Source organism: Equus asinus, chromosome 10, assembly GCF_041296235.1.
Source record: "Equus asinus isolate D_3611 breed Donkey chromosome 10, EquAss-T2T_v2, whole genome shotgun sequence".
Lineage (NCBI taxonomy): Eukaryota > Metazoa > Chordata > Mammalia > Perissodactyla > Equidae > Equus > Equus asinus.
Window position 1 is genome coordinate 9,960,504 of NC_091799.1, and position 27,815 is coordinate 9,988,318.

Consider the following 27,815-nt stretch of genomic DNA (forward strand, 5'->3'; position numbering starts at 1 on the left):
TTAAGCAACTATTTATATTAACTAAACGTTCTTTTTTTTTTTTTTTAAAGATTTTATTTTTTCCTTTTTCTCCCCAAAGCCCCCCAGTACATAGTTGTGTATTCTTCGTTGTGGGTTCTTCTAGTTGTGGCATGTGGGACGCTGCCTCAGCGTGGTCTGATGAGCAGTGCCATGTCTGCGCCCAGGATTCGAACTAACGAAACACTGGGCCGCCTGCTGCGGAGTGCACGAACTTAACCACTCGGCCACGGGGCCAGCCCCTAACTAAACGTTCTTTTTAAAGCTACTTTATAACACCAAAAACAGTTTTATGTGAACACTTAAAAAGATCACCTCATCATGGCACCAGAAGTGCTTGCATTAGTCTCCTGTGCAGATAAGCAAAGGGAGCGTGTACATGTTCTGAGTTGCCTTAGTGGGTCACGAACGTGTATAGATTAATCACCCTTCCTCCTTGTGGCCTTAGTAAACTGAATAGCTTCCAAACCCTGGATACAGTAGCTCCAGGAACATAACTGGGTTTGTGACTCATCTGACTCCCACATCCTTGTCTCTGTGGAAGGAAAGGTACAGGCCACTGTTGAATCTGTCAAATCCTCAGCATCTGCTAATATGATACACGGGTGTCCAGACTCAGAACACACACTTCTATCCTTTGCCTTCTTGTTTTCTGATGATACAATGAAACATGCCAATATAGGTCAGATGTGTTATAAGAAATTATTCTATGCTAAAATGATCAATTCCCAGCTACTGGCCCATTTGTTTCAACAGAAAATGGTTGAATGCTTCTTCAGAGTTTGTGTTAGGATATTTGACTCAAGGGCCAATTAAATATTGAACAGAATACAGAAGATCTCAGGCACTATGCACTGAAACAGGCCAACACACAGAGGAAGGAAGCTGGATACCACAGGAATCCTAGTTTTGGCACTGTGTGGCCTCTTTAGGTTTGCCCCAAGAGGGCGGTTTCGTTCACCTGAGTCCCCGAAAAACAGTTGCTTTGGAACCCATAAAGAATGTGCCCATGGGTTGTTCCTTTGAGTGAAGAATTCGGGATGAATTAACCAGTGTTGCCATGCGGCGCGATCTGCTTAGTAACTTCTCTCCTACAAGCTAAGGGATGTCTTCTCGCCCGTGGCCTTCTCCCCAGAACCTTTTGGCGTGGAAGACGACTGTTCATCTCCCAGGGAATGGTCTGACTAGAAGAACTTCGCCCAGGTCCCTACATTTCACCTGTTAGGTTGCATGCTTGCTTTTCAATGACCAGATGCCAAAATACACGCTGGATGGTAGCCGAGGTCTTTTAATAGAATCGAACCAGGGGAAGGCCTCCCCACCCGCCCAACCTGGGACTGGCGGCCAGGGAGGACGGCGGGGCGCAGTCCGGGGAGGGCGCCGGGGAGGACGGCGGGGCGCAGTCCGGGGAGGGCGCCCGGGAGGACGGCGGGGCGCAGTCCGGGGAGGGCGCCCGGGAGGACGGCGGGGCGCAGTCCCGGGAGGACGCCGGGAGGACGGCGGGGCGCAGTCCGGGGAGGGCGCCGGGGAGGACGGCGGGGTGCAGCCGCGCGCAGTCCGTCGCTCGGCCCCGCGCCGCCCCCGCTCCTAGCGCGGGAAGTTCTTGGGGTACAACTGGAAGAGCTTGCCCTCCTGGGTGGGCTCGAAGCCGTACTTGTCCAGGCGCTCGGGGTCGAAGGTGCCGTCCCGGAAGTCCCTCTCGATGGCCGGAGCCGCCACGTCCCGGAAGAGCTGCTCGGCCGTCAGGGGCGCGTCCGCGCCGGCGGGGGCGCGGTAGTTCACGTAGGGTTTGAGCCGGAAGCCGGCCAGCTCGGGCACCACCAGCTCCGGGACCATCTCCCGCACCTGCACGAACTTCCCGTCGCGGCCGTGGACGCCGGTGCCCTTGGCGCCGCGGCCCTTGCAGAAGGTGCGCGGGCCCCGCTTGCTGGTCCACCTGCTCATCCGGTCGGCGCCCCGCACCAGGCCGCGGGCCGCCCCGCTCAGGAGGCCCATGCTGGCGCTGCCCGACACGAGCTCTCCCAGCCCGCGGCCGCAGCAACCGTCCCCAGCCTCCGGAAGCTCGCACGCACCGGTCCCCGGCGCTGCACTTCCGGCGCCCACGACGACTTCCGGCGCCCAGCGTCCGGCCGCAGCGAGGGCAGCTCCGATTGGCTACGCTGAGTCCAATGCGCAGCCGGGGCGACGGCGAGCGCTGTCGCCGGGGCGGGGCGTCGAGGGCGGGGCAGAGCGGCGCGCGCGTGCGTCGGGAGCGCGGGCGCAGGCAGCGGTGAAAGTGCGGGTGTTGCTGGGCGGTCCCGGTGAGTGGCCGCCGAACGCCCTGAGGTGGCAAGGCCGGGGTTCCCCCAGCCCGGCCGGACGCGCGCTGCCCACAGGCTCGCCCGGCCCTGCGATGCGCGGTGAGCCGCCTGTGGCAGCCGGACCCTGTGGGAGCGCCCTCTCGGACCCCGGACGTCAACAGCTGCCCCCAACCCCACGCCCCCTAGCGCCCACAGCCCCCCAAGCCTACGGCCCCCCAAACCCCATGCCAACCCCACGCCCCCCTCACTCGCTGCCCCCGCCCGGCCGTCCCAGCCCCCAGTTCTCCGGCACTGCTGTCCCAGGTGGAGAAGCGAAGGCTCCGTCCCACCGCAGGCCTGGGGCCGGGGAGAGGGGCCTGGCCGGGGTACTAGGGGAGCGGAGCTGGGGTCACGGGGCTGCTGCCCTTTAGGAGACCCATCTGAGAGAGAAGTGTTTTCCACGCGGGACGGGGAGGACACGGACCCCGCTCCTGCTTGCTGCGCCCTCCCTTCTGTGGGTGGGAGTTTGGAAGAGAGGGACCCTCCGTTGCTGCCACTTTTCTAGGGGGCCTGGGAGCCACAGGGTGAAGGCCCCAGACCTGGCTCCTCCCCACCGGACAGGCCGGGGAGCAGGGCCGGTCCCCAAGGTCATCATTCTGGACCCAGCACAGCACCTTGAGGCCTGCTCCACGCTGCAGGGGCAATCCCGGGCACAGGCCGCTGTGCCCGGCCCAGGTGCCCACGCCCGCCCTTGCCCGGCTGGCTGGGCGAGGAGCCCGGACTTGGCTGCGGTTCTAGGTGTCCCGGTGGCCCCATGAGGGCTGTTTACAGGGAGGGCAGCGGCTCCAGTGCTCGCGACCAGATGGCCTCTCTCCGTGGGGGCATGGTGTCTCACCAGGGTCTTCCTCGCAGTGAGAACTAACTTCAGTGGAGAGGACCCTGGTGGAAAAGGCTGAGAGCGGGGCTCTGCCACCCGAGCGCAGGCCTGTGCGTTTGAACCAGTCTCTCCTTTTCACCTTGGCTGTTTGTGTGATTCCCAGCCATGGAGCAAGAGGACACCAGCCCAGAGGTATGGAACCCGAGGATTCCAAGGATGCATCAGAGCCTTAGAATGCCCCGTCGGGGCATTTCTGGACCAGGAGAAAGGGGCTTAGCTCTGCTCTGCCGCCCGCTCCTTCCAGCCGCGTATGGGTGTGGCCCCTCGGCCCCTCTGCCCTTGTCAGTGCTGGCCCTGCCTCTTCTCCCCGCAGGTCACAACTGTCCAGCTTCTGCTTCCCATGAGGACTTTGCCTGCCTGTTTTAGGGTCTTTTTCTCAGTGGACTGTCTGTAGGCACATTACAAAAGGTTTTACTTCTAAACCAAAAAATTTAGATGCATTAGAACAACGGCAAAAAGCTAGAAGAGTCTGAGATGCCTACCTGTAGGAGACGGTGTAAATAAGTTAGGGGACACCGTGGGACCCTTTCCTTGAGTGGCCCTGGCTGTCCTCCAAGTGGTGATTGAGCTCTGAGGAACACACTTAAGTGAAGGGTGTGGTCGTGGGTGCTCTTCTGCTGCCTGGCTGATAAGTTCTTGAGAGCTGAGCGCACGGTCTGGGCCAGGAGGGGCTGGGTACCTCAGCTCTGAGGTCCCGCTGAGCCCCCACTCTTCCATTTGCCTCCGAACCAAGTTTAAAAGGTTGAGTTTTCTGGACCATTTCCTTATTCTGTCTTGATCCAACATTCTGCTTTTGAGGTGCTTTCTTAGCACCCTTTGATTTCGTTGGGTTTTCTGGCATTGATGCTGTGTCTGGTCCTGGCTCTCTGAGGGATTGGGCAAGCTGCTTTAATCCTTGGCACTTATGTTGAAACTTGAAAGAATTAACGAGTACCTCTCACCCCCACCCCATCCTGTTCCTGGCTGCTTGGGAGGAGGTACCAGGAAGAATGGAGACTGGCTACTTGTTTGGCTGGTTTCTCTCTTGTTTTCATGTTCATCTTGGGGAATGAGCCAGCATCCTCCGTATGGGTGGCACCAGCTGTCTACCCACTCACTGTCCTGCGCTCACTGTTCTCTCTTTTCTCCCTCCCTTGGGTCTGGACTTCTGGAGCCCTTGTGAACTCCTTCCTGGGGAGGTGGTAGGGGAGCAGGCACACGGAGCCCTTCTCTGCTGTGAGCTGGTATCAGTCAGAATCCAGATGGCACCTTGGGGTTTCTCAGCTCTGCTGGTGTGTGGGATTCCCTGTGCCCTGGGACCAGCAGCATGTGGTCCTGTTGGTGATCAGAGGGCACTGAGAAATGGCTTTTGCACCCTGTGTAGCCAACTGGGTTCACTCCTCTACACTTGCATCTTGAGGAACTGGAAAGCCAAGGATTAGGGATTCAGATGCATTAATGATGCCTGGAGCATTTGTCGACACAGCACAGCTGCTGGCCCTGCCCAGCTGCTCCATGGGTGCCTGTGGGAGACAGGTTGCTTTCTATGGCTTCTGAGCAGATGGACCCAGAGGACCTCAGCAAACCGGAAGATGGCTGCTGACTTCCTCCCTGACCCACAGCTCTGCTCTTGCTGCCCTGGGAAGCCAGAGCCATGCCCGTCCTGACCCTGCCTGACTGCGGTGTTTTTCTCCAGGCTGGCTTCTGTCTGGGCGCTACCCTGCGATCCTGGGTGCTGCAGCTGATGGAGCAGCCTTCACAGGCCGCCATGGTAACCACCTCATGCTCCTGGGAAACGGGCAGGTCCCAGGTTCTGCGGCCTGTTTCACCTCTGGCTGCCCTGGCCCTTTTGTGCCCAGCCTGTGGTCAGGGCTGGGAGGGGCTCCACAGTGGCCTTGCTAACAGGTGCTCTGTCTATGACCTTGCCCAGCTGATGGGGATTGCGATTGGAGCGCTCCTGGCCCTGGCCCTCGTTGGCGTCACCGTCTTTTTCATGTACAGAAAGTTTAGTCAGTTCGGTGAGTATCTTGCTTCCGCCTCCAGCTTACAGGCTCGGAGGGTGGGGAGGTCTGGATGGCCTGCCATGTGTTCTGAGCTCCCTGGAGCAGCCCTCAAGCCCATAGTGGCTTTTGTTGGAAACTGCTGGCTTGTCCAGGCAGAGGCTAAGCACGTTGGATCCACGGAATTTGAGTCTATTTGGCACTTTCTCAGCTCTCGTTTCCGAGCTTGGCTGCAATGAGAACAGATGCGATTCCTTCTTCCTAGGAGCTTATCCATCACAGCCTGGGACAAGAGGCTGCATGCCTTTCTTACATGCTGTGTGATGTCACGGGGCAGGATGAGTTCATTGCGCACACCACCTACCATCCGGGTGGCCCTCCGAGAACCCTCATGCCTCGAGGTGGCCAGCCCTGGCTCAGGTGGTCCTTTTGCTCCCCTTGCAGGACAGGTGCAGCCCACTCCTCAGTACAGGTTCCGGAAGAGAGACAAAGTGATGTTTTACGGCCGAAAGATCATGAGAAAGGTAACTTGTGCTGCAGGCCCTGGGTGGCACGGCTCCCTTCCTGCAGGCTCCTGTGGAATGGGGCTCCTGGCAGTCCATGGCCAGAGGCCTTGACTCCACCTAGCCCAGGGAGCAGCTCCTGCCTAGGGGCCCTGGGGCCGGGGAAGGTTTGGGGCGGGGTGCAGCTGTGTTGAAGACTGCTTTGGCAAATGTGGAGAGATGGAGGCCTTGTTGGCCCCGTGAGGTGGATGTTTGTCTTAACTGGAAAAGAGGACAAGAGGCCACTTCAAGAAACCTGGGGCACATGGGCACAGAGGGTCCCAGCTCTGGTGCTGAGATTGGTGGTCCTGCCGGGATTTGGGGCCAGGTCCCCATGAGGGAAGCTGTGAGGCTCCCTTTCCGTGTCAAGCACTCATCTCGGAGATGAGCAGCCTGTCCAGCCCTTCCTGGTTACCCCCAGCCCCCTGCCACTCAGAGGTCAGGAAGGGCTTAACAGACCACCCAGAGGTTTACTGGGCCTAAAATATAGGCTTAAGATACTTGCAGACATTTTAAAATAATCTCTATTTGTTACTTGTCTCTGGCTACATGATTGGTTCGTGTTCATTGTAGAAAATTTGCAATATCAGATGACAGGGTATGTGAGTGTCCTTGCAGTGTCAGGCGTTGTGGAAGGGAGGATGAATTGGACCTGCTGATGAGCTGTGGTGCCAGGTAGAGCCTGAACACAGCTGCAGCCTGCTCTGTCTGGTAGGGGCCAGGCTCTGGTGTGTGGGGACAGCGTGCAGGTCTGCCTTGCAGCCTCCTGCAGGGCCGCACAGAGTGACCCACAGGTCTTGAAGGCACCCGTGAGTGGTTGGGTGGGAGGTCGTCCGCCAGTGGTCCCTCTGAGGACTGTGCAGTGGCAAACTGAACCTGGGCTGAGGAGGACAGGAACCTGGTCCCAGGGTGCTGCAACACCTGGCAGGGAAGGAGAGTCTTGGTGACCACACACCCACAACCCCAGCTGACACTGTGGAGCAGACACAGCTCGGGGAGCTGAGGGACAGTGCGGGGCAGTGGCTGCCGACAAGGGCCTGCCTGTATCCAGGGTGGGAACCAGGCCCTCTGCGCTCCTCACCACCACTGTTCGGGACAGTTGAATTAGCGTTGACTGTGGGGAAGAGGCAAAGAGCTTCAAGACCTGGGACGGTTGTGCAGGGACCTGGGCTGGAGGGGAAAGAGGTAGCCAGGCCGGCAGGGGCAGAGAGGGCAGACTTTTAAAGGACTGTGGGAAGGGGTTGCCATGACAGAAGAGAAGCAGAGCAGAGTCAGCCTTGCAGGCAGAGGGGACACAGCCCTGAGGACACAGCTCTGAGAGCACTGGCTGCTTGGGGACATGGTCACATGGTGCGTCTTTGTCAACAGCACCAAGGGTGGTTCTCCGTTTCCTGGGCAGCTAGGTGATAGGACTGTGGGCGGTCCACAGGGCAAGTCCTGAGGGCTGGGACTTACCCCTGAAGTTGAAAACTGGATCCAGCCAGTTGCCACATCCTGACTTGGCGTCTCCCTTTCGCTCTGCAGGTAACCACGCTCCCCAACACACTTGTGGGGAACACAGCCGCACCCCGGCAGCGGGTGAGGAAGAGGACCAAGGTGCTGTCTTTGGCCAAGAGGTACTGGGGGCGCCCTTCAGACCCCATTGCATCCTAGTTGCCTTCCCTGGTGGGCATTGCTGAGTCTCCTGGATGTCGCCACTGCCTGTGGCTGCCCCACCTTGGGGTTTGTGGCTTCGTGCTGTCTGCTTTGACCTCTGGGCTTCTGCTCCAGGTGTGTGGATCTCTGCTTTTGTAGGATTCTGCGTTTCAAGAAGGAATACCCTACCCTCCAGCCAAAGGAGCCCCCACCCTCCCTGCTGGAGGCTGACCTCACAGAATTTGACGTGAAGAATTCTCACCTGCCGTCGGAAGTGTTGTACATGCTGAAAAATGTTCGGTAAGAGAAGCCAGGCACGGGAGGCCTGCTTGCTGGCGACTCGCTGCAGCCTGGCATCAGAGGTGTGCACTTGCTGTGGCTGCTGGTGGCTGCAAAGCTGCTCTCCTTGTGCTGCCTCTGCCCCTGGCAGGCAGCAGAGCCTCCTTGCTGGCTCTTTCCTGTTGTGTTTGTTTGCTTGCCGGTGGTTTCACCTTCAGGAGGAGACTCAGAACAGGTGTGGGAAGTGTGTGGCTGGACCATCTGGGTTCCCTGCCATCTCTCCCTGGAAACCCCGTTCCTCTTTCTCACCCCATTTCCCCATCCAGGGAGGGCTCTTCTCCACCTGCCGTTGGTTATGCATCAGGTTCAAATTCAATCACGGATTGAGAGTTCTTTGAGCCGATGGGAAAACAGCTTATGAGAATTCCTGAAGTTTGAGCTGCTGTCCTAAGAGGGATTCCAGGCTGCTGGTGCTGCGGGGTCTGCAGCCCTGTGAAAGCTAGCTCTGTGCATTTGGTGGTGGCCTGTATCCCCGTCAGCCTCTTTCAAAGGCTGTTCTTCCTGGAAGGCTCCCATGTGTGCTCTGGTTCCTGCAGGGTCCTGGGCCACTTTGAGAAGCCACTTTTCCTGGAACTTTGCAAACACATGGTCTTTGTGCAGCTGCTCGAAGGGGAGCATGTCTTCCGGCCAGGGGAGCCAGACACCAGCATCTATGTGGTGCAGGATGGGCGGCTGGAAGTCTGCATCCAGGACACAGTAAGAGCGCTTGTCACACATGCAGGAGGTTAGGGGCACAGAGTGAGGTGGAGGGTGTGGTCTGTTGTGTTTTTACTTAGAGGTTGCCACCTTAAAACTTTTTAAAGTTTTCCACTGAAAAAGTGCAAATTAAAAAATTTTAGTTCTTTAGGGAAGAAGGCATACTTTGATTGCAACATCAGAACACAGCTGCTTTTTTGATGTTGGTGTGTTACCTTTCATACACATGCCTGTCGTTTAGTGGTTTCAGTGGCATTTAGTGGTTTAGTTTCTGTGTTTCACTCCATATATCCTAAGCATTTTGAAATGTTTCTCCCACTTCCTCAGAACACCCTTCAGTAATTGGGTATTGATCTGCCATGATCAATTGCACCCTTGCCTTATTTCCAGGTTTAAGATTATAAATAATTTTAACTCCAAGAAAATAATTAAGGTATTAATTCAGCTGAAGCTAAATACTTGCTCGCTGCCTCTGTTAAATCACAATTGCCCTTGAATCACAATTGCCAGGGGATGACCTCCAGGCCAAACATACTGAGATCTTTTTTTTTTTTTTTTTTTGGTGAGGAAGATTTGCTCTGAGCTAATCATCTGTTGCCAATCTTCTTTTTTTTTTTTTGCTTGAGGAAGACTAGCCCTGAGCTAACATCTGTGCCAATCTTCCTCTATCTTCTATGTGGGTCAATGCCACAGCATAGCTTGATAAGTGGTGTGGGTCTGGGCCCAGGATTCGAACCTGTGAACCCAGGCCTCTGAATTGGACTGCACCGGACTTAACCACAGGGTCGGCCCTAGCACTGAGATCTTGTTGCTTTTCAGGAGGGGCATATGGATTCATTTGCCCGGAGATGTGTGACCCAGGCTTCCCACCACTTGTTATTGTTTAAAGCAGACACTAGTGAACCCCAGACTGTATGAGGTTGCCCCCAGCCTTACGGAAGTTCCCACCTGCCAGAGCCCTGGGGTTGGGCCCTGACCCAGGACAGCTCCTGCATGTCCTTTGGGTTTCTAGACCCCAGTGTTTCAGGGTAGAACCCTCACCTGTGTGGCTTTAGCTCTGACTGGACTTGATGGGATCATTAGGAAGGAAATGGCCTTCATCCAGTTGCCTACAGTCAGTGCCGTCAGCGTCCTGGGCTGTGGTCATCTAGCTGGTGGGCCTTCCTCAGAAGTGCTGGAGCCTTTGAGCCAGATAGAAGGGCTCATGGAGTGTTAGCAGAGCTGGTCCAAGCAAGTTCCAAGGCTTTTCCTGGGCCTCGCTGAGATGAAGCTCCTCTGTTAAATCACCAGTACTGCATGGTTTTCTTTCTCTTTCTCTAGTGGGAAAATGTATCAAAATGCTACCGTTTATACTGAAAATGGCTAAAGTTGGCTCTCACAGCTCTTCTAGTTAGGCCAGCAAACTCACTTAGGTTTTGTGAAATTCAGTCTGAATTCTCCCAGTGAGGACATGCCGTGGGGCTGAAAGGCTGTGCTCAGGCTGGGCTGGGTTCTGCATTCTTCTTATTCCTTCTCATTTTTCTGTCCTCTGCTTCGGAGCTTATCACATCTCTAGTTCCCGCAAGTTGCCTGGGGTGCAGCCTCTGCCCCTCGAGACAGGCGGCGGTGGTGGCTGGCTTGCCCAGCTGGCCTGGGCTGGGCCAAGCCTCCCACGAATGGACCACTCTGCTCTGCTTCCCACACACAGGACGGCACGGAGGTGGCGGTCAAAGAGGTTCTGGCTGGCGACAGCGTGCACAGTCTCCTCAGCATCCTGGATGTCATCACTGTGAGTCCCCTTGGGTGCCCAGCTTCACCTGGACTGCCAGCAGGTCCCTCAGCACCAAGGCCAGTTATCCACAGTGAGGGCCTGGTCTGGCATGGGAGGGACCCCCAGGAGGTCAGGGGTGCGTGTCGGAGCACCTTTGTCCCTGTGTTTAAGAAGAGCTGGGCGTTTCCGTACAGTTTTGACTGTCTCTTAAGTGATTATTTTTTGGACTGAGTGACACGTGCACGTGGTCCAAGATTGAAGAGGCACAAAATGTTGTGTAGAGAAAATGCTTCCTCCTCCTTCAGGCCCTGGGGCCCCTTCCCAGGAGGGACCGTCTCTGGATCTCCTGGGCTAACGTGTGTCTCTCTGTTGCCCCCAGTCTTTTGTTGTTCATTGTTGCAGTGAATGGTCTTGTGTGGACATCGTTTCATATGTTAGAAAACCAATCTTAGGACAAATCCTTAGGAGAGACTTGCTGGAACCAAGGGGATGCACCCCCACAGAGGCCAAACACCAGTCATGTGTGGGGGTGCCCGTTCCTCGCCCCCACCAACTAGTGAGCTGTCTAATATTTGATCTTCACTAGTCCAGTCAATTGAAAAATAGCATCTCCCCTTGTGAGGTTTAAACTTTTTGTTATGGAACATCTCAAACCTCTTCAGAAGTAGAGAGAACAGTAACATCGGTTTGTGTGCCCATCGCCAGTGGCAAAAGTCTCAGCTCAGCCCCTCCTTCCCCCATTAACCAGAATTTAATGTTCATTTAATTTTCTTCTGAGTAAAGTCGACAGACAAGAAAACAAGCCTTCAGCCTATATTAGCTGAACTTTGATAAATGCATACACTTGTGTAACTCAAACGATATATTTGATTTTAATCTTATCCATTGAAGCTATCCCTTTTGTTTTAATTTTTGCTGGATATTGAGGCAACTTGTCCTCAGTTTCTCCAGACATTGCACGGAGGGGTCTCCAGAGCACTCAGGCAGAACCTTAGGGGTGCACCCACGCAAGGCCCAGAGTCCTGATCCTTGTGTGACACAATGGTGGAGCCCTTGGCAGGTGTCTTCTGATCCAGCCCTTACTTTTTGTGCTCCACACAGAGACTTTAGGGGTGTTTCTGGTACTCACCATGTACTCATCAGACTGGCACAGACCTGCTTTGCACTGTTTTGAGGCCTGGGGTGGAGGCGTGGACAGGACTCCGGCATCTTGCTGTGCCCCTGGGACCTGGCGTGTCTTCACAAGACGCCTGGCCAGGCTGAGAGGAGCACCACCTCCTCTGAGCAAGGCTGGCACATGGCCTGGAGGCAGCCTCTGCCTGGAGCGTTGTGCTGGGAGAAGGTACGGGGAAGTGCAGTTCAGGCCAGAGCAGGGTCTGGGCCGTGGCTCTGGCTGGTGTGCGTCTGGATTTGGAAGGCGCTGGTGGGCTTGAAAAGGCCAGAGGTCGAGATGGGCTGTCAGTGCACGTGGAGAGGGATTAGGGAGTTGGCGGCTCTGCACCCCTCTCCACCTCAGCTGGGTTTAAGCAAAAAATAGCTTTGACGCAAATGGGCTGGAGGCCTTCTCTGTTCTGCTTGTTTTTGGCTGATCCAGATCTCATTGTGTCTTTTGGGTTGAATTCCATTTCTTGCAGAGTTGTGTGCTGTGAGCAAGGCCAGGGTTCCCGCTGTCCCCCAGCCGGCTGCAGGTGTCTTGTCCTGGTGTTAGTGGTCAGCCCTGCCCCTCCTCCCTGCCAGCAGGACTCTGTCTCCCCTGAGTAGGTGGGAAAAGAGAATGGGTGACACTGGAGAGAAAATGAGTCTGTATTGTAACTAATTGATCATTTGGAAGGCTGTCACTTTTGCCTCACCAAACATTTTTGTCATTTTAAAAGAATTTTAATTCTTATTCAAATAACGTGGACAAATTCTAAAAACATATTTGATGTTTTATGCACCGCAGCTGTCTGTTCCACTGCACCTTCCCTGGAAAAGCCGCTCCCAGCTCTTTCTGGCTTCTCTGTGCAAACTGCTGCTCTTGCTGTTCCCTAATTCTTCCGTTTGAGACCCCTGTCGACTTCCTGCCCTGGAAAACGAAGGCAGTTCTTCTCTTCGTTGCCCTGCTCGCCTGCCCGCTCCTCCCAGCCCGTGAAGCCGCACCCCCGCAGTCTTCTTCTGCCCCTCACACCGAGCCTGTGAGGCCTGCAGGAAGTTTGTCTTTCTTCGAACTTTGCTCTCCCCGAGTTAACAGTCGCCTCCTTCTTGGTTGCTTAGTTCTCTGCGCTCTTCCTGCACTGACACCCTGACCCAGCGCTCGTCTGAGCCCCCATCCTGCAGTCCTGTCTGACCTCCACGCCCAGGGCCACTCCCCTCAGCTCCTTGCCCCTCACCCTGGGGTCCTTCCTTTCCTCTTGTTTTGGGGGGCAAATCCTCCATCAGCTTCCTGAGAGGGTGCAGGAGAGAGTGTTAAACCCTACAAATCTAGAACTGTTTGCTTCTACACTACCATTGTCTTTTGGTGGTGCTTTCCAAGAGAACTCCTCAACTCTGTTTTCCAAACCTTCCATTGAATTTTGAATTTATGTCTCCATGTTTTTTATTTCAAGAGCTCGTTTTTTTCCCTCTGAATGTTTTTCTTTTTTTAAAAAACATCTTGTTCTTTTTTCATGGATGAAGTAAAATGAGGTTTTCTTTTGCTCCCCATGTCAGCTCTGGCTCTCATGAACTTTTCTTCTCTGTTTATTTTGGCTTCCGTCTTTCAGATTGGGGCTTTTCTTGTTCCCTAAAGTCCACTTACTTCAGAGTGAAGTGCCCATTGGACCTGGCTGCACAAGCAGCACAGCTGAGCGCAGACATGTCGTGGTACCAGAACATGGGGCCAGAGAGGCCAGACACAGAGCGCGCGCTTACATGAGGCTTGGCATGAGTGAGTCTAACACGTGATGTAGAGCCAGGTGGTCACTATTTTAGGATCTGTGAGCCACGTGGTCTCTGTGCAGCTACTCGACTCAGCCATCCTAGTGCCCATGAGCGTGCGTGGCTGTGTTCCAGCAAAGCTTTATCTACAAAAACAGGCGCTGGGTAGGATTTGGCCCTTGGGCTGTGGTTTGCCCTCTGTGACAGAGGCAGATTAGGGTTACATGTCAGGGCTAGGTTGATTTGGGCTTAGGGGAGGCGTACGGTAATCTGGGTTGCTAGAAATGTTCTATATCTTCATTTGAGTGGTGGTTATATGGGTTAATTATGAAAAGACAAATAGAGTGAGCTACTTGGAAGCTAGATGTGAGCCCACGTTTGCTCAGCGCCTGTCCCTTGGGGCTCCCTGCAGGAAGGCTGGCAGGGGGTCCACAGCTGAGAGTGTAGGTCTTTCTCTAGAGCAGAGTCCCAGAGGAGAACCCACCAATATCCTGCTGTGGTGAGATTGGCTTGGAGTCAGGGAAGGCGTCTGGCGGTGCCCACATCCAAGTGGACACTGTCCTCTGGCCCGGGTGTGAGATGGCAGTCCTCCCATGGCTGTGCCTGATGTCCTGGTCCTCACACCTGTCTGCTTCACCGTCTCCAGAAGAACACCGGTGGCCGGCTGCAGGGGAGGGGAGAGGATGTGGGCCAAGCAGCCTGCAAGGATCGGTTTTCACTGTCTTGGCTCTATACCCTGAAGAGAACGTTTCAGCTTTCACTGGACAGCCCGTCAGTTCCATTAGCTGCCCCTCTGTCGCTTACTCTGCATCAGCTTCCAGGATGTTGCTGACCTGTCTCCTCTGCTCTTAGCTTTTGTCTTCATCCTTGGAGGTTCGTGTCTTTCTAACAGAGCAGAGAGGAGCACATGTGCCCTGAGGGAATGGGGTTAGGCGTTTACCTTCAGACTGCCGTTTTTAATGGGTAGTAGGCTTTGTGATTATTTTTTTCCAGTTGAAGTAACAATATATTTTTTGACACTGAGGCAATTTTGATTCTTTTATTTACTTTTCTTTCCAGTTTTGAGAAATAATTGACGTATATCACTGTATACGTTTAAGCATGGTGGTTTGATTGACATGTATTGTGAAGTGATAACAGGATGTCTGTGTCTAGTTAACATCCATCATCTCATATAGCTACAGTTAGAAGAAGAGGGATTTCTGCTTGTGATGGGAATCCTTAGGTCTGCTCTCAGCAACGTTCCTGTACGTCGTCCAGCAGTGTGGAGCTGCGGTCCCCATGTTGTGCATTACGTCTCCAGTGCTTATTTATCTTATAACTGGAAGTTTGTACTTTTGACCACTTTCCTCTAATTCCCCCTCCCCCTACTATTTTAATTTTTATAAATTTGTTATGAAATATTTCAGCTATACCAAAAAGCACGCTATAGTAGGCAAACATATCAGCTGTCACCCAGCTTATGTAGCGATCACCCTGGCCAGCTGTCACTCAGGTTAGCTGTAAACCGTCAGTACCATGTAGTCACCCACCCACCCTCTGGTTTCAGCCCCTCCTTTCCTCGGGGGCAGCTGCTCCTCCGAGTTTTCTCTGGCCCCCTCGCACGTGTGGCATAATTGTGCAGAACTCTGTTCTGCAGCCTCCTTGGTTTGTGCAGGGTTCTTAGCATAAGAGCCATCCGTGTGGATGGGGTTGTTCTAGTCCAGTCGTCTGCTCCACTATTGATCTCTCTGTTGCTGATTGACATTTAGGTTGTTACATTGTTTTCTGTTGCACCTTGTGCTGCTGAGAACATTTGTAAACACAGGCAAGTGTGAGGCTTTCTTGGGGGTCTGTACCTGGGCCTTGTTCATACCCGGAGTGACACAGCCTCTCCCTGTGGTTTTTATAGTTTCTTGATTTTAGGTAAGGGTGAGGGCACTTTTCTTCTGACAGGTCAATTTGAAAATATAATGCCCACAAGCCATTTTTGGCGATAGCTGCTAAGTTGTCATTCCTTCTCCTACCCTCCCTCCAAACATTAACACACTTTTCTCTGATTCTGGAATGGAGATGAGAACTCCTCTCTGATAGGGTTTGTGGAGACGTTCCTCCTTGGTTCTCCTAGGGTCTCCTAGCTGCTTGACTTGCTGGTGAATGGAGATGGACTGGCTTCACAGGTCCTGTAGAGACAGCTGGGAAGTGGGGTGAGGCCATGTCCAAGATACACCATCCACCCCTGTGAGCCAGAGGAAGAGGGTGTCCACTCTCCACAGAGCAACCAAGCAGTGCATAAATGGCTAGAGGCATGCCGGGAATCTGGAGCCGGCCTGGACATCTGGCAGGCAACTGCTCAGTATCATTCTGTGCTCATGTTTCTTGTGGTGTGGTTATGGGTCTCTTAGGGGCAACTTTCTCTTCATAAAGGATTTGAAAGAGCAGAAAGGAGTCCAAGCAGAAGAAATAGGACTGAGTTCTAGAGCTCACTTAGAACGTCCTGAGAACCAGATGCCCAGTGTTCCTGACACACAGGGTTGTGCAGCAGGAGGGGCCTCTGCCAGGTTTGCCTCAGGGTATAGCAGTGTCTGAAGATTGGTTTCACCTTGCTTAAATTCTCATTTGCATGGCCCAGCATCTGAAAGTCCTCCCTAACAGCAGCAGCAACAAGTCTCATCACACAAGTGAGCTGCTGTCTGTGGTGATTTATTAGGCTTCTTCATTCTGACTTTCAAAGAAGAAGGAAATTGAGATTTTTATTTTTGATAAAACTAAAATAGAGTTCCAGTTCTGCTGTGGCAGGGTGCTGCCCCTACAGCCTCTCTCTCCTGCTGATTACAGCTAAAAACTCTGGACAAAATTCAAGAAGCAGTTACTGAAGACTGAAAAGTAGGCAGATTGTGGGTGGGAATGAAAGCAGGAGAAGCAGTCCACGCAGGGTGAGTTCCCAGGTTTTCCTCTGTTGTCTCACTGCGCTGCCTCAGTGGTGGCCCAGTCAGGAAGCCAGAGCTCTGATAGGAACCCGTCTTTCTGAGAGCGGGAGAGTGTGTGTGTGTGGATCCTGGAAGAAGACGTCTGAAGAAGCAGGTCCCCTGAGGCTGTCTGTGAACCTCTCCCAGTCTCCGAGCAGACCCAGCAGTGCAGCACAGACCCTGAGAGCTGGATGAAGAGTCAGACTAACCCCCGTGGAGGGCACCCATGCAGGATGGAGAAGGCCTCAGAGGCCACACTTTGGGACCCACTGCCCACAGGTGGTAGGACAGAACGTGTGTCTGAACCTAACCAGCTGATAACCTGCTAAAAAAATCAACATTCTCCAGAAACTTTTAACCTAAACCTAACCATATCAATAATAATGTTGAATACACAAATTAAGTAACTGAGGTGGACAGATTGGATGGAAATACCAAGATCCAACTATATGCTGACTTCATGAAACCCACTTTAAATGTAAACACTTAGATTAAAGGTAAAAGGATGGGAAAAGTCCCATTATAACTCCAATTAACATAAAAATGAAGGGCTCTATTAATATCAGACAGAGTGGACTTCAAACCAAGAAATGTTACCAGAGGGGCTGGCCCCGTGGCCTAGTGGTTAAGTTCGCGCGCTCCGCTGCAAGTGGCCCAGTGTTTCGTTGGTTCGAATCCTGGGCGCGGACGTGGCACTGCTCATCAAACCACGCTGAGGCAGCGTCCCACGTGCCACAACTAGAAGGACCCACAACGAAGAATATACAACTATGTACCGGGGGGCTTTGGGGAGAAAAAGGGAAAAATAAAATCTTTAAAAAAAAAAAAAGAAATGTTACCAGAGATAAAGAGGGATATCACTCACCAAGAAGATATAACCATCCCAAAGGTGTGTGCACTTAACAACAGTTTCCAATACATAATTTCAGAAGTGGAACAGAAACTGACAAAACTGACAAGAGAAATAGACAAATCCATGGTTGTAGTTGGTGACTTTAACTTTTCTCTCAGTAATCAATAGACCAAGCAGGCAGAGAATCTGCAGAGATAAAAAGAAATCTGAACAACGCTATCAGCCACCTTGATTAGTTAATTGATTAACTTATCAAACACTGTTGAACACTGGACTCAACAACAGCAAAACACACGTTCTTTTCAAGGGCATGTTGGGTGCTCACAAGACATGCTGGTGTTCTGGGCCGTAAAAGAAATGTTAATAAATTTCAAGGAACTGAAATCATCAAAGTCTGTCCTCTGATTATAATGGTATTAAACTAGAAATCAATAACAGGAAGAAATATAAGAACTCCCCTAAATAGTTGGAAATTTAAAAATACATTTCTAAATAAAGCATTGGTCAAAGAAGTTGCAAGGAAATAAAAATATTTCAAACTAAATGAAAATGTAACATATCAAGATTTGTGGAGTGCAGCTAAAGTAGTGCATAGAGGAAAATTTATAACATAAAATGCTTGTATTAGAAGAGAAAGAAGGTCACCAGTCAATGATCTAAGCTTTTATCTTAAGAAACTAGGAAGAGCAGATGAAAATGCAAAGCAAGCAGAAGGAAGACAATAATAAAGATAAAAGCAGAAATCAGTGAAATTGAAAATAGAGAAACAACAGGAGAATCAGTGAGAACAGAAGCTGGCTCTCAGAGAGCATCAGTAACATGGAGAAACCTATTGCCAGACCAGTGAAGAAGAAATGGAGAAGACAAGCTACCAACATCAGAAATGAAGGAGGGGACGTGTCTACAGACTCTATAGATCTAAAAAGACGAATAAGGGAATGTTATGAACAACTTTATGCCCCTAAAATCCACAACTTAGTTGAAATCAACAAAGTCCTGGAAAGAGAAGTACCGGAGCTCCTCAGTAAGACTTAGACTGTCTGAACAGTCGTGTCTACCAGAGATAGCAGATTTGTAGTTGAAGTCCATCCCACAAGGAAAACTCCAGGTATAAGTGGCTTCACTGTGGCATTCTGCTTAACATTTAAAGAAGAAATCATGCTAATTTTACACAAACTCTTCCAGAAAAGTGCAGAGAAGGAAATACTTCCCAAATCAATTTTGAGCCAGTAGTACCCACGTACCAAACCAGACAAAGACATTCCCAGAAAAGAAGATTGCCGGCCAATATCTCTCATGAACAGAAATGCAAAATCCTCAGTGTTAGATAATCCTGAAACACCCTCATGTGTTAGATATCCTCTAAGATCCTCATACACTAGAGATCCTCTAATACCCTCATGTATTAGATATCCTCTGATACCTTCATGTATTAGATATCCTCTAAGATCCTCATACACTAGAGATCCTCTAATACCCTCATGTATTAGATATCCTCTGATACCTTCATGTATTAGATATCCTCTAAGATCCTCATACACTAGAGATCCTCTAATACCCTCGTACACTAGATACCCTCCAATACCCTCATGTATTGGAGGTCCTCCGGTAGCCTCATGTGTTAGAAATCCACAGTATCCTCATATATTAGATATCCTCTAATATCTTCATATATTAGATATCCACATTATCCTCAAATATTAGAAATTTGAGTCCAGCAATATATAAAAAAATGATAATACCTAATGATTTTGTAGAGTTTATTCCAGGAATGTAGGACTGTTACATCATTTGAAAATCAATCAATGTGATTCACCATATCAACAGACTAAAGAGAAAAACCATATGCATCTCAATAGATGCAGAAAAAGCATTTGGCAGAATTCAGCTTTCCACTCGTGTTAAAAACTCTCAGAAAACTAGGAAAAGAAGAGCATTTCCCATATCCAGTAAAGGACATCTATAAAAAGCCCCACAGCTAACGTCATGCTTAGTTGGGGGAGACTGAATGCTTTCCCTTGAAGATGGGAAATAAGCCCGGAATGTCCATTCTCACCGCTCCTGCTCAGCATCGTATCGGAGGTCCTCCTCAGGGTAATGAGGGGAGAGAGAAAGAAGCAGCACACATGTTGGAAGAGAGAAAGGTAAAACAGTCTCTATTTTCAAACAATGTGATTATCTATCTAGAAAATCCTGTAGAATCTACTAGAAAGCTACCAGAACTTATGAGTGAGCATGGCAAGGTTACAAGACCAATACTAAATAAAACCAATTGTATTTCTATATGTTAGCAATTAGAAATTGGAAACTGAGGTTTTAAAGAATGGTAGTGTTTATAATAGCACCACAGCCCACACAATAGTTAAGTATTAACAGAATATGTGCAGGTTATGTGTGTACAGCACTGAAGAAGGACGTCAAAGAAGGCTTGAATGAATTCGAGGAATATGTGTTTTCATGGACTGGGAGACTCAATACTGTTAAGAAGGCAGATTTCCCCAAATTGTTCAACAGAATTCCAATCAAAATCCCAGCAGGCTTTTTTTTTTTCCTAGAAATAGATTGATTATAAAATTATATGGAAAGGCAAAGGAACTAGAAGTAGCTAGAAGAATTTGAAAAAGAAAACAAAGCCGAAGGACTCACGACTTGATTTCAAGACAGTGTGATGGTGGACACTGACGGGCAGAGCTGGGCAGACAGTCCAGAAGTCGGTGCATATGTGGAGTGAGCCGATCTCTGAGCGAGGTGCAGAGGCAGCTCGCCGGAGAGAGCACCGTCTTTTCAACAGGGTGCCAGGACAGTGGACAGGATGTGCAGACGTGCGTCTCAGCCCACACTTCACCCTAACTCCAAATGGGTCACAGACCTAGATGTGAAACCTGGAAGTATAGAATTTTCTGAAGAAAACTTTTGTTACCTTGTGATTTGCAAAGATTTCTCAGACGTGACACAAAAAATACGATCCATGAGAGAAAAAAATTGGAAAATTAGATTTCACCAAAATTAAAAACTTGTGGTTTATGAAAAACACTGTTAAAAGGATGAAAAGTCAACCTACAGACTGGGAGAAAATATTTGCAAAACATGACTCTGATAAAGGACTTGTATCAGAGTATACAAAAATCTCTCAAAACTCAATATTAAGAAAACAAGCAATTCACTAAAAAGACAAAAGGTCTAAACAGACATTTCACTGTAGATAATATGACAATGTCAGAGAAGTAAATGAAAAGTCACTCGTCATCAGTAGTCATTTGGGAAATGAGAGTTAAAACCGTGGTGAGATACAACCCACCTCTTGGAATGATGGATTAGACTGATAGAATCGAGGCCACAAGACAAAGTCTGCAGGCTCTCTCCTCCTGGAGGTGGGGAACACCCCAGCCCTCTAATCCTGGAGTCAGTCCTCCTGGTGTGGCCAGCCCCATCCTGAGACTGCCGAGGTCCACCCTGCGTAATAGAAACACTGCTAACACTTGGGGACTTCCAAGGGTTGAGAGGCTCCTCTGAGGAACCGGAGAACAAGACTGGCCAAATTCTTCATTCTACAACCCTGACAGTGCAGGTATAGTGTGTAGGAGTCACCCAAAACTCTCATTTGTTGCTGGTGGGACTGCAAAGTGCTGCAGCCCCTGTGAAACAGATTGGTAGTTTCTTAAAAGTTATAGATGCATATACCATATGACCCAGAAGTCCCACTCCTAGATATTTAGCAAGAGAAATGAAAACTTTGTTGACACAAAACCCTGTATGTGAATATTGTAGCAGCTTTATTTATAATTACCAAAACTGGAAAAAATCCAAATGTCCTTCAAACTGCTGGAGAGATAAACTGATGCATCTGTAAAACAGACTAGGTCTCAGCAGTCAAGGGCACAATGTACTGGTACAGGAGCAGCATGATGAATCCCAAGTGCATCATCTCAGTGAAAGGAGCCAGACCCCCATGTCATTCCACGTAGGTGACATTTTGACAAAGGCAACCCCATCAGGAAAGAAAAGAGCTGAGTTGTTGCTGGGAACCAGCAGTGGGAGGAGAAAGCGATGACGGGACTCAGAGCTGTGCACCAGTCAGTGTGAAGCTCACTGCACAAGACAGTACCTTGACTGAAAGCCAGTTCCCAGAAGACGGAAGCCGAGTGCTGCCGACTCGTCCTCATCCGTGTGGAGTCCTGTTGGCACTCTGCTTCTCAAGCCGAGCCTCCTTCTCAGAGGCCCTGTGCTCACGGCAGGGCGAGGCTCCGCCTCAGGGTTGTTTGGTGGGGTAGTCCTAGCTCCACGGGGTAGGGTGTCTCACACACCCTTTTGGAGAGCAGGGTTCTGAGAGGTGTGACAGTCGAGACCAGCACAGGGACTTGGAGAGCGGGTTCTGAAATCTCAGGACAGGCGAGAGCAGACTAACTGGAGCTGTTGTTACAGGGCCACACTGCACCATACAAAACAGTGTCAGCCCGTGCCGCTGCCGCATCCACTGTCCTCCGGCTTCCAGCCGCGGCTTTCCAAGGAGTTTTTGAGAAATACCCTGAAACCCTCGTGAGGGTGGTGCAGGTGCGTTGCTCTTCTAGTCAAGCTCTCCGTCTGCCATGGGCCGTCTCAGGGCAGGTCCCAGATCGTCAGTTTATGTGTGGCTTCGGAGTCTGGTAGCTATGAAGACGCATCCCAGACTGTGGGATTGACGTCGTGGCAGGACGGACTGCTGGCATGGTGGGGTTCTGGGTGGGTGTAAGGAGGACTAAGGTGGTTTTTAAGAAATTTTGTAAGACATATTTTACAATAAAAATTCACCTTCATAACCTCAAAGAGGTCCTCAAATCTCCCACTAAACCCCAAAAGAGTGCGTTTTTTATTATTAAACTTCTTGTTTTGAAGTAATTTTAGATTTACAGAAAACTTGTGAAAACAATGAAAGTGTTCCCTCATGCCCCTAATGCTAACATCTTGGGGGACCACAGTGAGTTGTCACAACACCCCAAGGTGGCTCCAGGTGTCTGGGGGAGGTGCCAAGCCTGGTACAGGTGGCCCCTCTCTCTCACAGATCATCATGGTGCGGCTGCAGAGGGTCACCTTTCTGGCTCTGCACAACTACCTGGGCCTCACCACGGAGCTCTTCAACCCCGTAAGTGCAGCCTCAGCCTCCTAATCTCTGGTCCTGGGACCCTGGGCTTTGGGAGGGGACGATGGGCCAAGTTTACTTGTCTGGGCCTCGATTCTCCTGGGGTCTTGTGCTAGGAACCAGTTAAGTGGAGGAAGGTGGGATTCCTTCTCAGGTGGTGGAATGTGTCCGCCCTAGAGACTCGCCACCTGTTTGCGAGTGGCCTTGTTGTGCCTCCACTGTTCCCGTTCCAGGAGAGTCTGGGCTTGGCCTGAATGCGGCTCCTCAAATCACCCCATTCCATAAGCACGCCTGCCCCTTTCCAGCTCCTCCCTGGGGCACACTGAGCTGACCGCTGTCCAGTGGAGCTGTCACCTCCTGTCCCCTCCCGCCCCAGAGAGTTCTTGTGAGAATGAAACGAGGTGATCGCTTTGCCTGCCTTGTCCCCATAGCCTGAAACAGTGCCTGGTACTGGGGAGCCCAGTGCCTGTTTGTGGACCCTCAAACAAATCCCCTGCAGGTCCCAAGTGCCAGCAGACATTTGTTGTCAGTGTCAGATTTCACTTGGATGTTCTCCCTAGTTTTGATGATATTTTAGGTTGTGTCTTCTTCCCTTGTTGATATTTCAGAGTATATCCTGTTGTTTTCTGCATTATTCTTCATCTTCCTGAAGAGTATGAAGGTTTCTGACAATTTTGACTGTCATTTAAACTTGATAGAGACGCTGGGATAGAATGCGGCTCAGCCTCGGCCCCTGACACAGACCAGGGCTCCTTTCACGTCACTGCTTTCCTGGGCGGTGCCTCCTCTCTTTCTGGGAAATGGGGCTTTTTCTCAAGGGTTTCACACCAGCCCAGGTGTGCTCCTGGAGCAGCCTGCTTCTTTCGCATGTCCCAGGAGAGCCAGGCCATCCCCCTCGTGTCTGTAGCCAGTCTGGCTGTTGGAAAGACCAAGAGGCAGGTGAGCTGCAGCCCTGAGGAGCGACTTGAGAGGTCCCTGCGGCCCCAGGAGTCCTGCGACCCAGGTACTGCCCCGGGACTGACCTCCAGCCTCCTTCCCTCCCTCCCACCCCTCCAGTCACCAGCTTTCACCTCCTGTCACTGTGGGAAGACCTGGCCCCCGGGAAAAGACACTCAGGGAGCAAGTTCCAAGCTTCGCTTTCTGACCACACTGCTCTGAGCTCTCCAGAGGGGCTTAGATTTGGGGAAATAAACTGTCCTTGAGGCTTCTTGGCCAGGAGTCACCTCCAGAGTGATGGCGTAACACGCAGCCACACTAATAGATGTGGGAGATGTCACCTGTTTATAAACAAGTGACTAACAAAGTCTGTGAAGTTCAGCGTCCTTACTGGAAGGTTATTTTGGATTCATTCACCTGAGGGACAGGTGGAGCCCTGAAGCTTGCCAAGCTCATCCCAGGTGTGCTCAGACGGCCACCTTGACTAAGAATGCCACTCACAAAGGGACATTGCTTCCACCTGGGGCTTTAGTTTACCCTCAAGGTGCTCGGCTGGCAGCAAGCAGCCAGTCAGTTCTGGAAGACCTTGGAGTAGGGGCGGAGCAGGGCCTGGGTCTGAGGCTGGCACTCACTCATCACTCACCTAGGCAGATGGGCACAGGTGATTGGCCAGGCAGGGCAGGTGATGAGGATGTAGCCCGAGGTGGCAGATGTGCAGGGCCACAGAGGGCTGTCTCTGGGCCTCGAGACAGGTGGTTGTGTGCTGCTGTGGGAACAGAGGCCTTGCTTCCTGTCAGTCTTGTCTCGTCCCAGCAGATCATGGGGGCAGCCGTGCAGCAGCCTCTGGGCCTCTGCTGAAGAGGAGCCATTCCGTCCCACTGCCTTCTGTCCACAAAGAGATCTCGGATGAGCTCGGCAAGGCCCAGGCAGGTGACAAGGCCCCTTCGGCTCCACCAGGTAAAGGACCTGAGCTTGGAGCGTTCATAAGGTGGGCAAGCCTTCAGGCCCAGAGGACCCTGCGCCCACACTCTGGCTCTTGATTTGAGGCAGTGGTGGGCTTCTTACTGCCCTGAACATCCTGTGGGCTCCTCTCCACATTGCCCCTGGCTCACCACTGCCCCTGGTGCCGGTGCACATGAAGCTTCTCCTGGCCAGGCCCTGTGTGCCCTTCCTGCCCCTGTGGGCGTGTCTACCCCCGCACCGTCCTTTCTCCTTGTGCTGGGCTCTGCCCACCAGCATGCTAACATGCTGTGTCCTCCCCGAAAGGTTTTTCCTGGGCCCTCTGTACCCCTGAGCCGTCACCCAGGTTTGCTTTCATTGCAGCAGAATTCTCCCCAGGGGGCCCTGCACCGCCCCCCGCCCCCTCACAGACTTTGTCTCTGCTTTGTTTTCTTTCCGGAGTCTCAGTTGCAGAGTTTTCTTATCCCTTTGGTCATCGATTGTTTCTCTTCGCCTCTCCCCGAGGGCCTTCCCCTGTGAGGACCTTTGTTGTGACCTTTGCTTGCTTGTGAGTTTCACAGCCTGGATGGTTTGCGTGGGTGCATCCTGGCAGTGGCCCAGGGGGCGGCTGGGAGTGATGTCCCCATCAAGCCTACAGCTAGCGGGCTGTCAACACTCCCCCACAAACCAGCTCACTCCTTACCACCTTTCTAATTTTGCTCTTATGTTTGTTAGAAAGTGTGTTTTGTTTTCACTTGCATTTTGTGGCTTGCTGGCAAGTTTCATCACCTCCTTGACAGCTCTTTGGTTCCCTCTTTAGGAGTTGTCTGTATTCTTTGCCCATTTTCTGCAGTTTCTTGAGGTTTTCTTGTTGGTTTGTATTAATTCTTTTTGTGCTCCAGGTGGAGAACCCTCGTCAGTGTTAGTTGCTCAGATGTCTTCTCCTGATCTCTGTCATCTGGAAGCACGGCCGGGGCACCTGCACGCTGCAGGAGCCCTCATGTTCCTTTATTGAAACCTTGCACGTTGTGTTTCGAGTCTTCCTCTTTTCTTGTTCCCAGGTCATAAGTATATTCTAGAGTCTTTCTGTTAGCTTTTCAGTTTTGCCTTCCACATTGAGGTCTTTCATTCCTTGTCATTCTCTCTTGCATATGTTCAAGGTAAGAAAGTCAGCTTTTTCTTACTCTATAGAGTGTTAATTTGCCCAACACCATCAACAAAACACTCTTTCATTTACCTTGCTGTTTTGGTGCCATTTTCATTAGGTATCAAGTTTCTGAATCTACATGATGTTTTGTTTAATGACAGCTTTTTTGAGATATAATTCACATACCATAAAGTTCACCCTTTTAAAGTGTATAATTTAGTGGCTTTTGGTATGGTCACAAAATTGTGCATCAATTGCCACTATCTAATTCGCAGAACCTCCCCCCCGCAAAGATTGACCCCTGAGCTAACATCTGTTGCCAATTTTCTTGCTTTTCTTCCTTTTTTTTTTCTTCTTCATCTCCCCAAAGTCCCCCAGTACATAGTTGTATATTCTAGTTGTGAGTGCCTCTGGCTGTGCTATGTGGGACGCCGCCTCAGCATGGCCTGATGAGCAGTGCTAGGTCCACGCCTAGGATCGGAACTGGCAAAGGCCTGGGCCACCAAAGTGGAGCACGCGAACTTAATCACTCAGCCACAGGGCTGGCCCCTAATTCCAGGACATTTTCATCACCCAGTAAAGAAACCCTGTACCCCTTAGCCATCACTCCCCATGCCATAGCCCCCAGCCCTGGCAACCACCAGTCTGCTTTCCATTTCTATGGATTTGTCTGTTCTGGATATTTCATAACTTGGATCTACTTTTTAGGTATTTTTGGTGTTCTGCTGGTTTATTTGCCTGTTTCTTTACTAATACCAAGTTATTTTTTGTTTTCACTAACTGTTTATGGATGTAAATATGTGTTAGAATATGTAAATCCTAAGAGGACAGTTTGATGAATTTTCACAAACTGAACTCATCTGTGAGACCAGCACCCAGATAAAGAAACTAGTGTCCCAAGCCCCGTTTGTGCTTCTCCACTTACCACCAGCAGTGATATTTAGACGGCAGCAGCCTGTCCCACCAGTGACACCTACTCTCTTGATCTCTGATGGTTCAGACTGCTTTTGAGTCTGGCTTCTTGTGCTGAGCCTTGTGTTTGTGACATCCGTCCGTGTTGCTGTGTAGCCATATGCACCCGTCCTCACTGTCGTGCAATGTTTTATTGTGTGAATATACTGCATTTAGATGTCTGTTGAATATACATGTACATTTTCTCATCGGAACTGCTGATCATAGAATGCACATATGTTTAGCTTGGGAGATCCTGCCAATCGTTTTCCAAGCATTTGTCCTGATGTGTACTCCCACCAGCCTCATAAGACTGTCTGGTTGCTCCAGTCTGCACTGTTCAGCACAGAATCACCCGCCACATGTGGCTGTTTACATTTAAATTCTAACAATTCGATCCCCAGACCTACTCAGGGGCTCATTGGCCTTGTGTGTCAGAGAGTGTAGCTTACAGGCCACACAGCCTACAGGCCACGCCATCTTGCAGGAAGTCGTCCTCCCCAGCCTGTGCTGTTTTCCATCTTTTTCATTTTGGCCCCTCTGTGCCCTGCAGGGGGTTCTTGTGGCTGTAGCTCCAGCTTCCTGATGACTCCCGAGCCTGAGCACCTTCCATCTCCAAGGGGATGGTGTTGAGTTGTCTTTTGCCTGTTTTCCTTTTAGGTTATCTTTCATTTTCTTGTTGATCAATAGGAGTTGTTTAGGTACTCTCTGTATGAGTCCTTTGTTGGATGTATGTATTAAAAATATTTTCTGCTCACTTTTCACTCTCTTAATGATATCTTTTGATGAATAGAAGTTTTTAAATTTAATTATAGTCCAATTTATCAATTTTTTTCTTTTGTGGTTAATATATTTTGTGTCCCATTTAGGAAATCTGCCTGTAAGATTGAATGTTTGCCTTTCGTATTCACCCATCTAGGACTGACTCTTTTGTCTGAAGTGAGTCGGGGTCAAGATACATGTTTTCCCATATGGCTGTCCAGTTGACCTGCCACGTTTAAAAATATATGTTTAGTGAATTTTTTCAAATAAAAGAAGCTTAAATGATAGATAACTGAAAATAATAGCAATCCACATATAATGAAATTTGAGTGCGAATTATCCAGTTCCGTGAACATATCCAGTTAACATTCCTACAGATACAGAGCTGCCTTTCCTCTGGTCTATATAGATATGACACTCATATATATAGGACATATTTCTGGAAAACATCAGAGATACTCAACATTTTAAGTTTTATAAACTGTGTGATTATAACAAAAGCATTCTGTAGAAATGTATAGCCTTTAATGTATGCATGTTCTTATCACAAGGAGTATGGTTGGGTTTTGTTTTTAAAATAGATATTGGTATCATTATACCTTGGCTTATTAGTAATAAATAATAACAAAACAGTAATATGATAATATGAAATGCACAACATAATATATGTTATATAACAATGTAATACTGTAATAAATGCTATGAATATATGGTATCTTAGAATGGACAAAAATAGCTATTAACTGCTATGTTATTTTAAACTTTTCAAAATCTTATTAATATGATAAGAAAATAGCTGCACATATTTAAGTATTTTCCTATGAAACATAACCTTTAAAAAAATTAGTGGAGGTTGGTCTTTGTGGTTCCTTGTAATGAATCCCACATTTTCTTTTTTCATGTGAGTACAGACTGTGCTCTTCTGCCAGTGAAGGTGATAAGGCAAAGTCACTCTTGAGCCACAGGCAGACCCCACTGTTGCCAGGCAAAGGGCTTTAGTGCGCATTCTGCACGGGCCGTGGTCCGGTCGGGCAAGTGCCCAGGGTGTCATCAGCCCCCTCCCACGCTCTTCTCTGCTTTCGTCTAAAACTGG

At 50.4% G+C, this 27,815-nt stretch overlaps 2 protein-coding genes across 10 annotated transcripts in view; one reads left to right on the forward strand and one right to left on the reverse strand.

The window, feature by feature from the left end:
- Window positions 1–1,290: 1,290 nt before the first annotated feature.
- On the reverse strand, window positions 1,291–2,214 carry MRPL41 (mitochondrial ribosomal protein L41). Its single transcript, XM_044778267.2, has one exon. The coding sequence runs from the start codon at window positions 2,011–2,013 to the stop codon at window positions 1,606–1,608; it is 408 nt and encodes a 135-aa protein (XP_044634202.1). The 5' UTR covers window positions 2,014–2,214; the 3' UTR covers window positions 1,291–1,605.
- The window catches only part of PNPLA7 (patatin like phospholipase domain containing 7), an 88,168-nt gene continuing 62,542 nt past the window's right edge, over window positions 2,190–27,815 (forward strand). Inside the window, exons 1-13 of one of the 9 annotated variants that reach the window (XM_070518274.1) lie at window positions 2,190–2,318; window positions 3,210–3,366; window positions 4,775–4,984; window positions 5,144–5,231; window positions 5,658–5,737; window positions 7,280–7,371; window positions 7,550–7,690; window positions 8,266–8,425; window positions 10,113–10,193; window positions 21,294–21,422; window positions 21,910–21,990; window positions 22,864–22,990; window positions 23,740–23,880. In XM_070518274.1, coding sequence (XP_070374375.1) covers window positions 4,868–4,984; window positions 5,144–5,231; window positions 5,658–5,737; window positions 7,280–7,371; window positions 7,550–7,690; window positions 8,266–8,425; window positions 10,113–10,193; window positions 21,294–21,422; window positions 21,910–21,990; window positions 22,864–22,990; window positions 23,740–23,880 — 1,237 coding nt within the window. In that variant the 5' untranslated portion in view covers window positions 2,190–2,318; window positions 3,210–3,366; window positions 4,775–4,867. Of the gene's footprint in view, window positions 2,319–3,195; window positions 3,367–4,774; window positions 4,985–5,143; window positions 5,232–5,657; window positions 5,738–7,279; window positions 7,372–7,549; window positions 7,691–8,265; window positions 8,426–10,112; window positions 10,194–21,293; window positions 21,423–21,909; window positions 21,991–22,863; window positions 22,991–23,736; window positions 23,881–27,815 lie in introns of all 9 variants that reach the window. The other 8 variants (XM_070518275.1, XM_070518277.1, XM_070518276.1 and 5 more) reach the window with 8 other exon arrangements.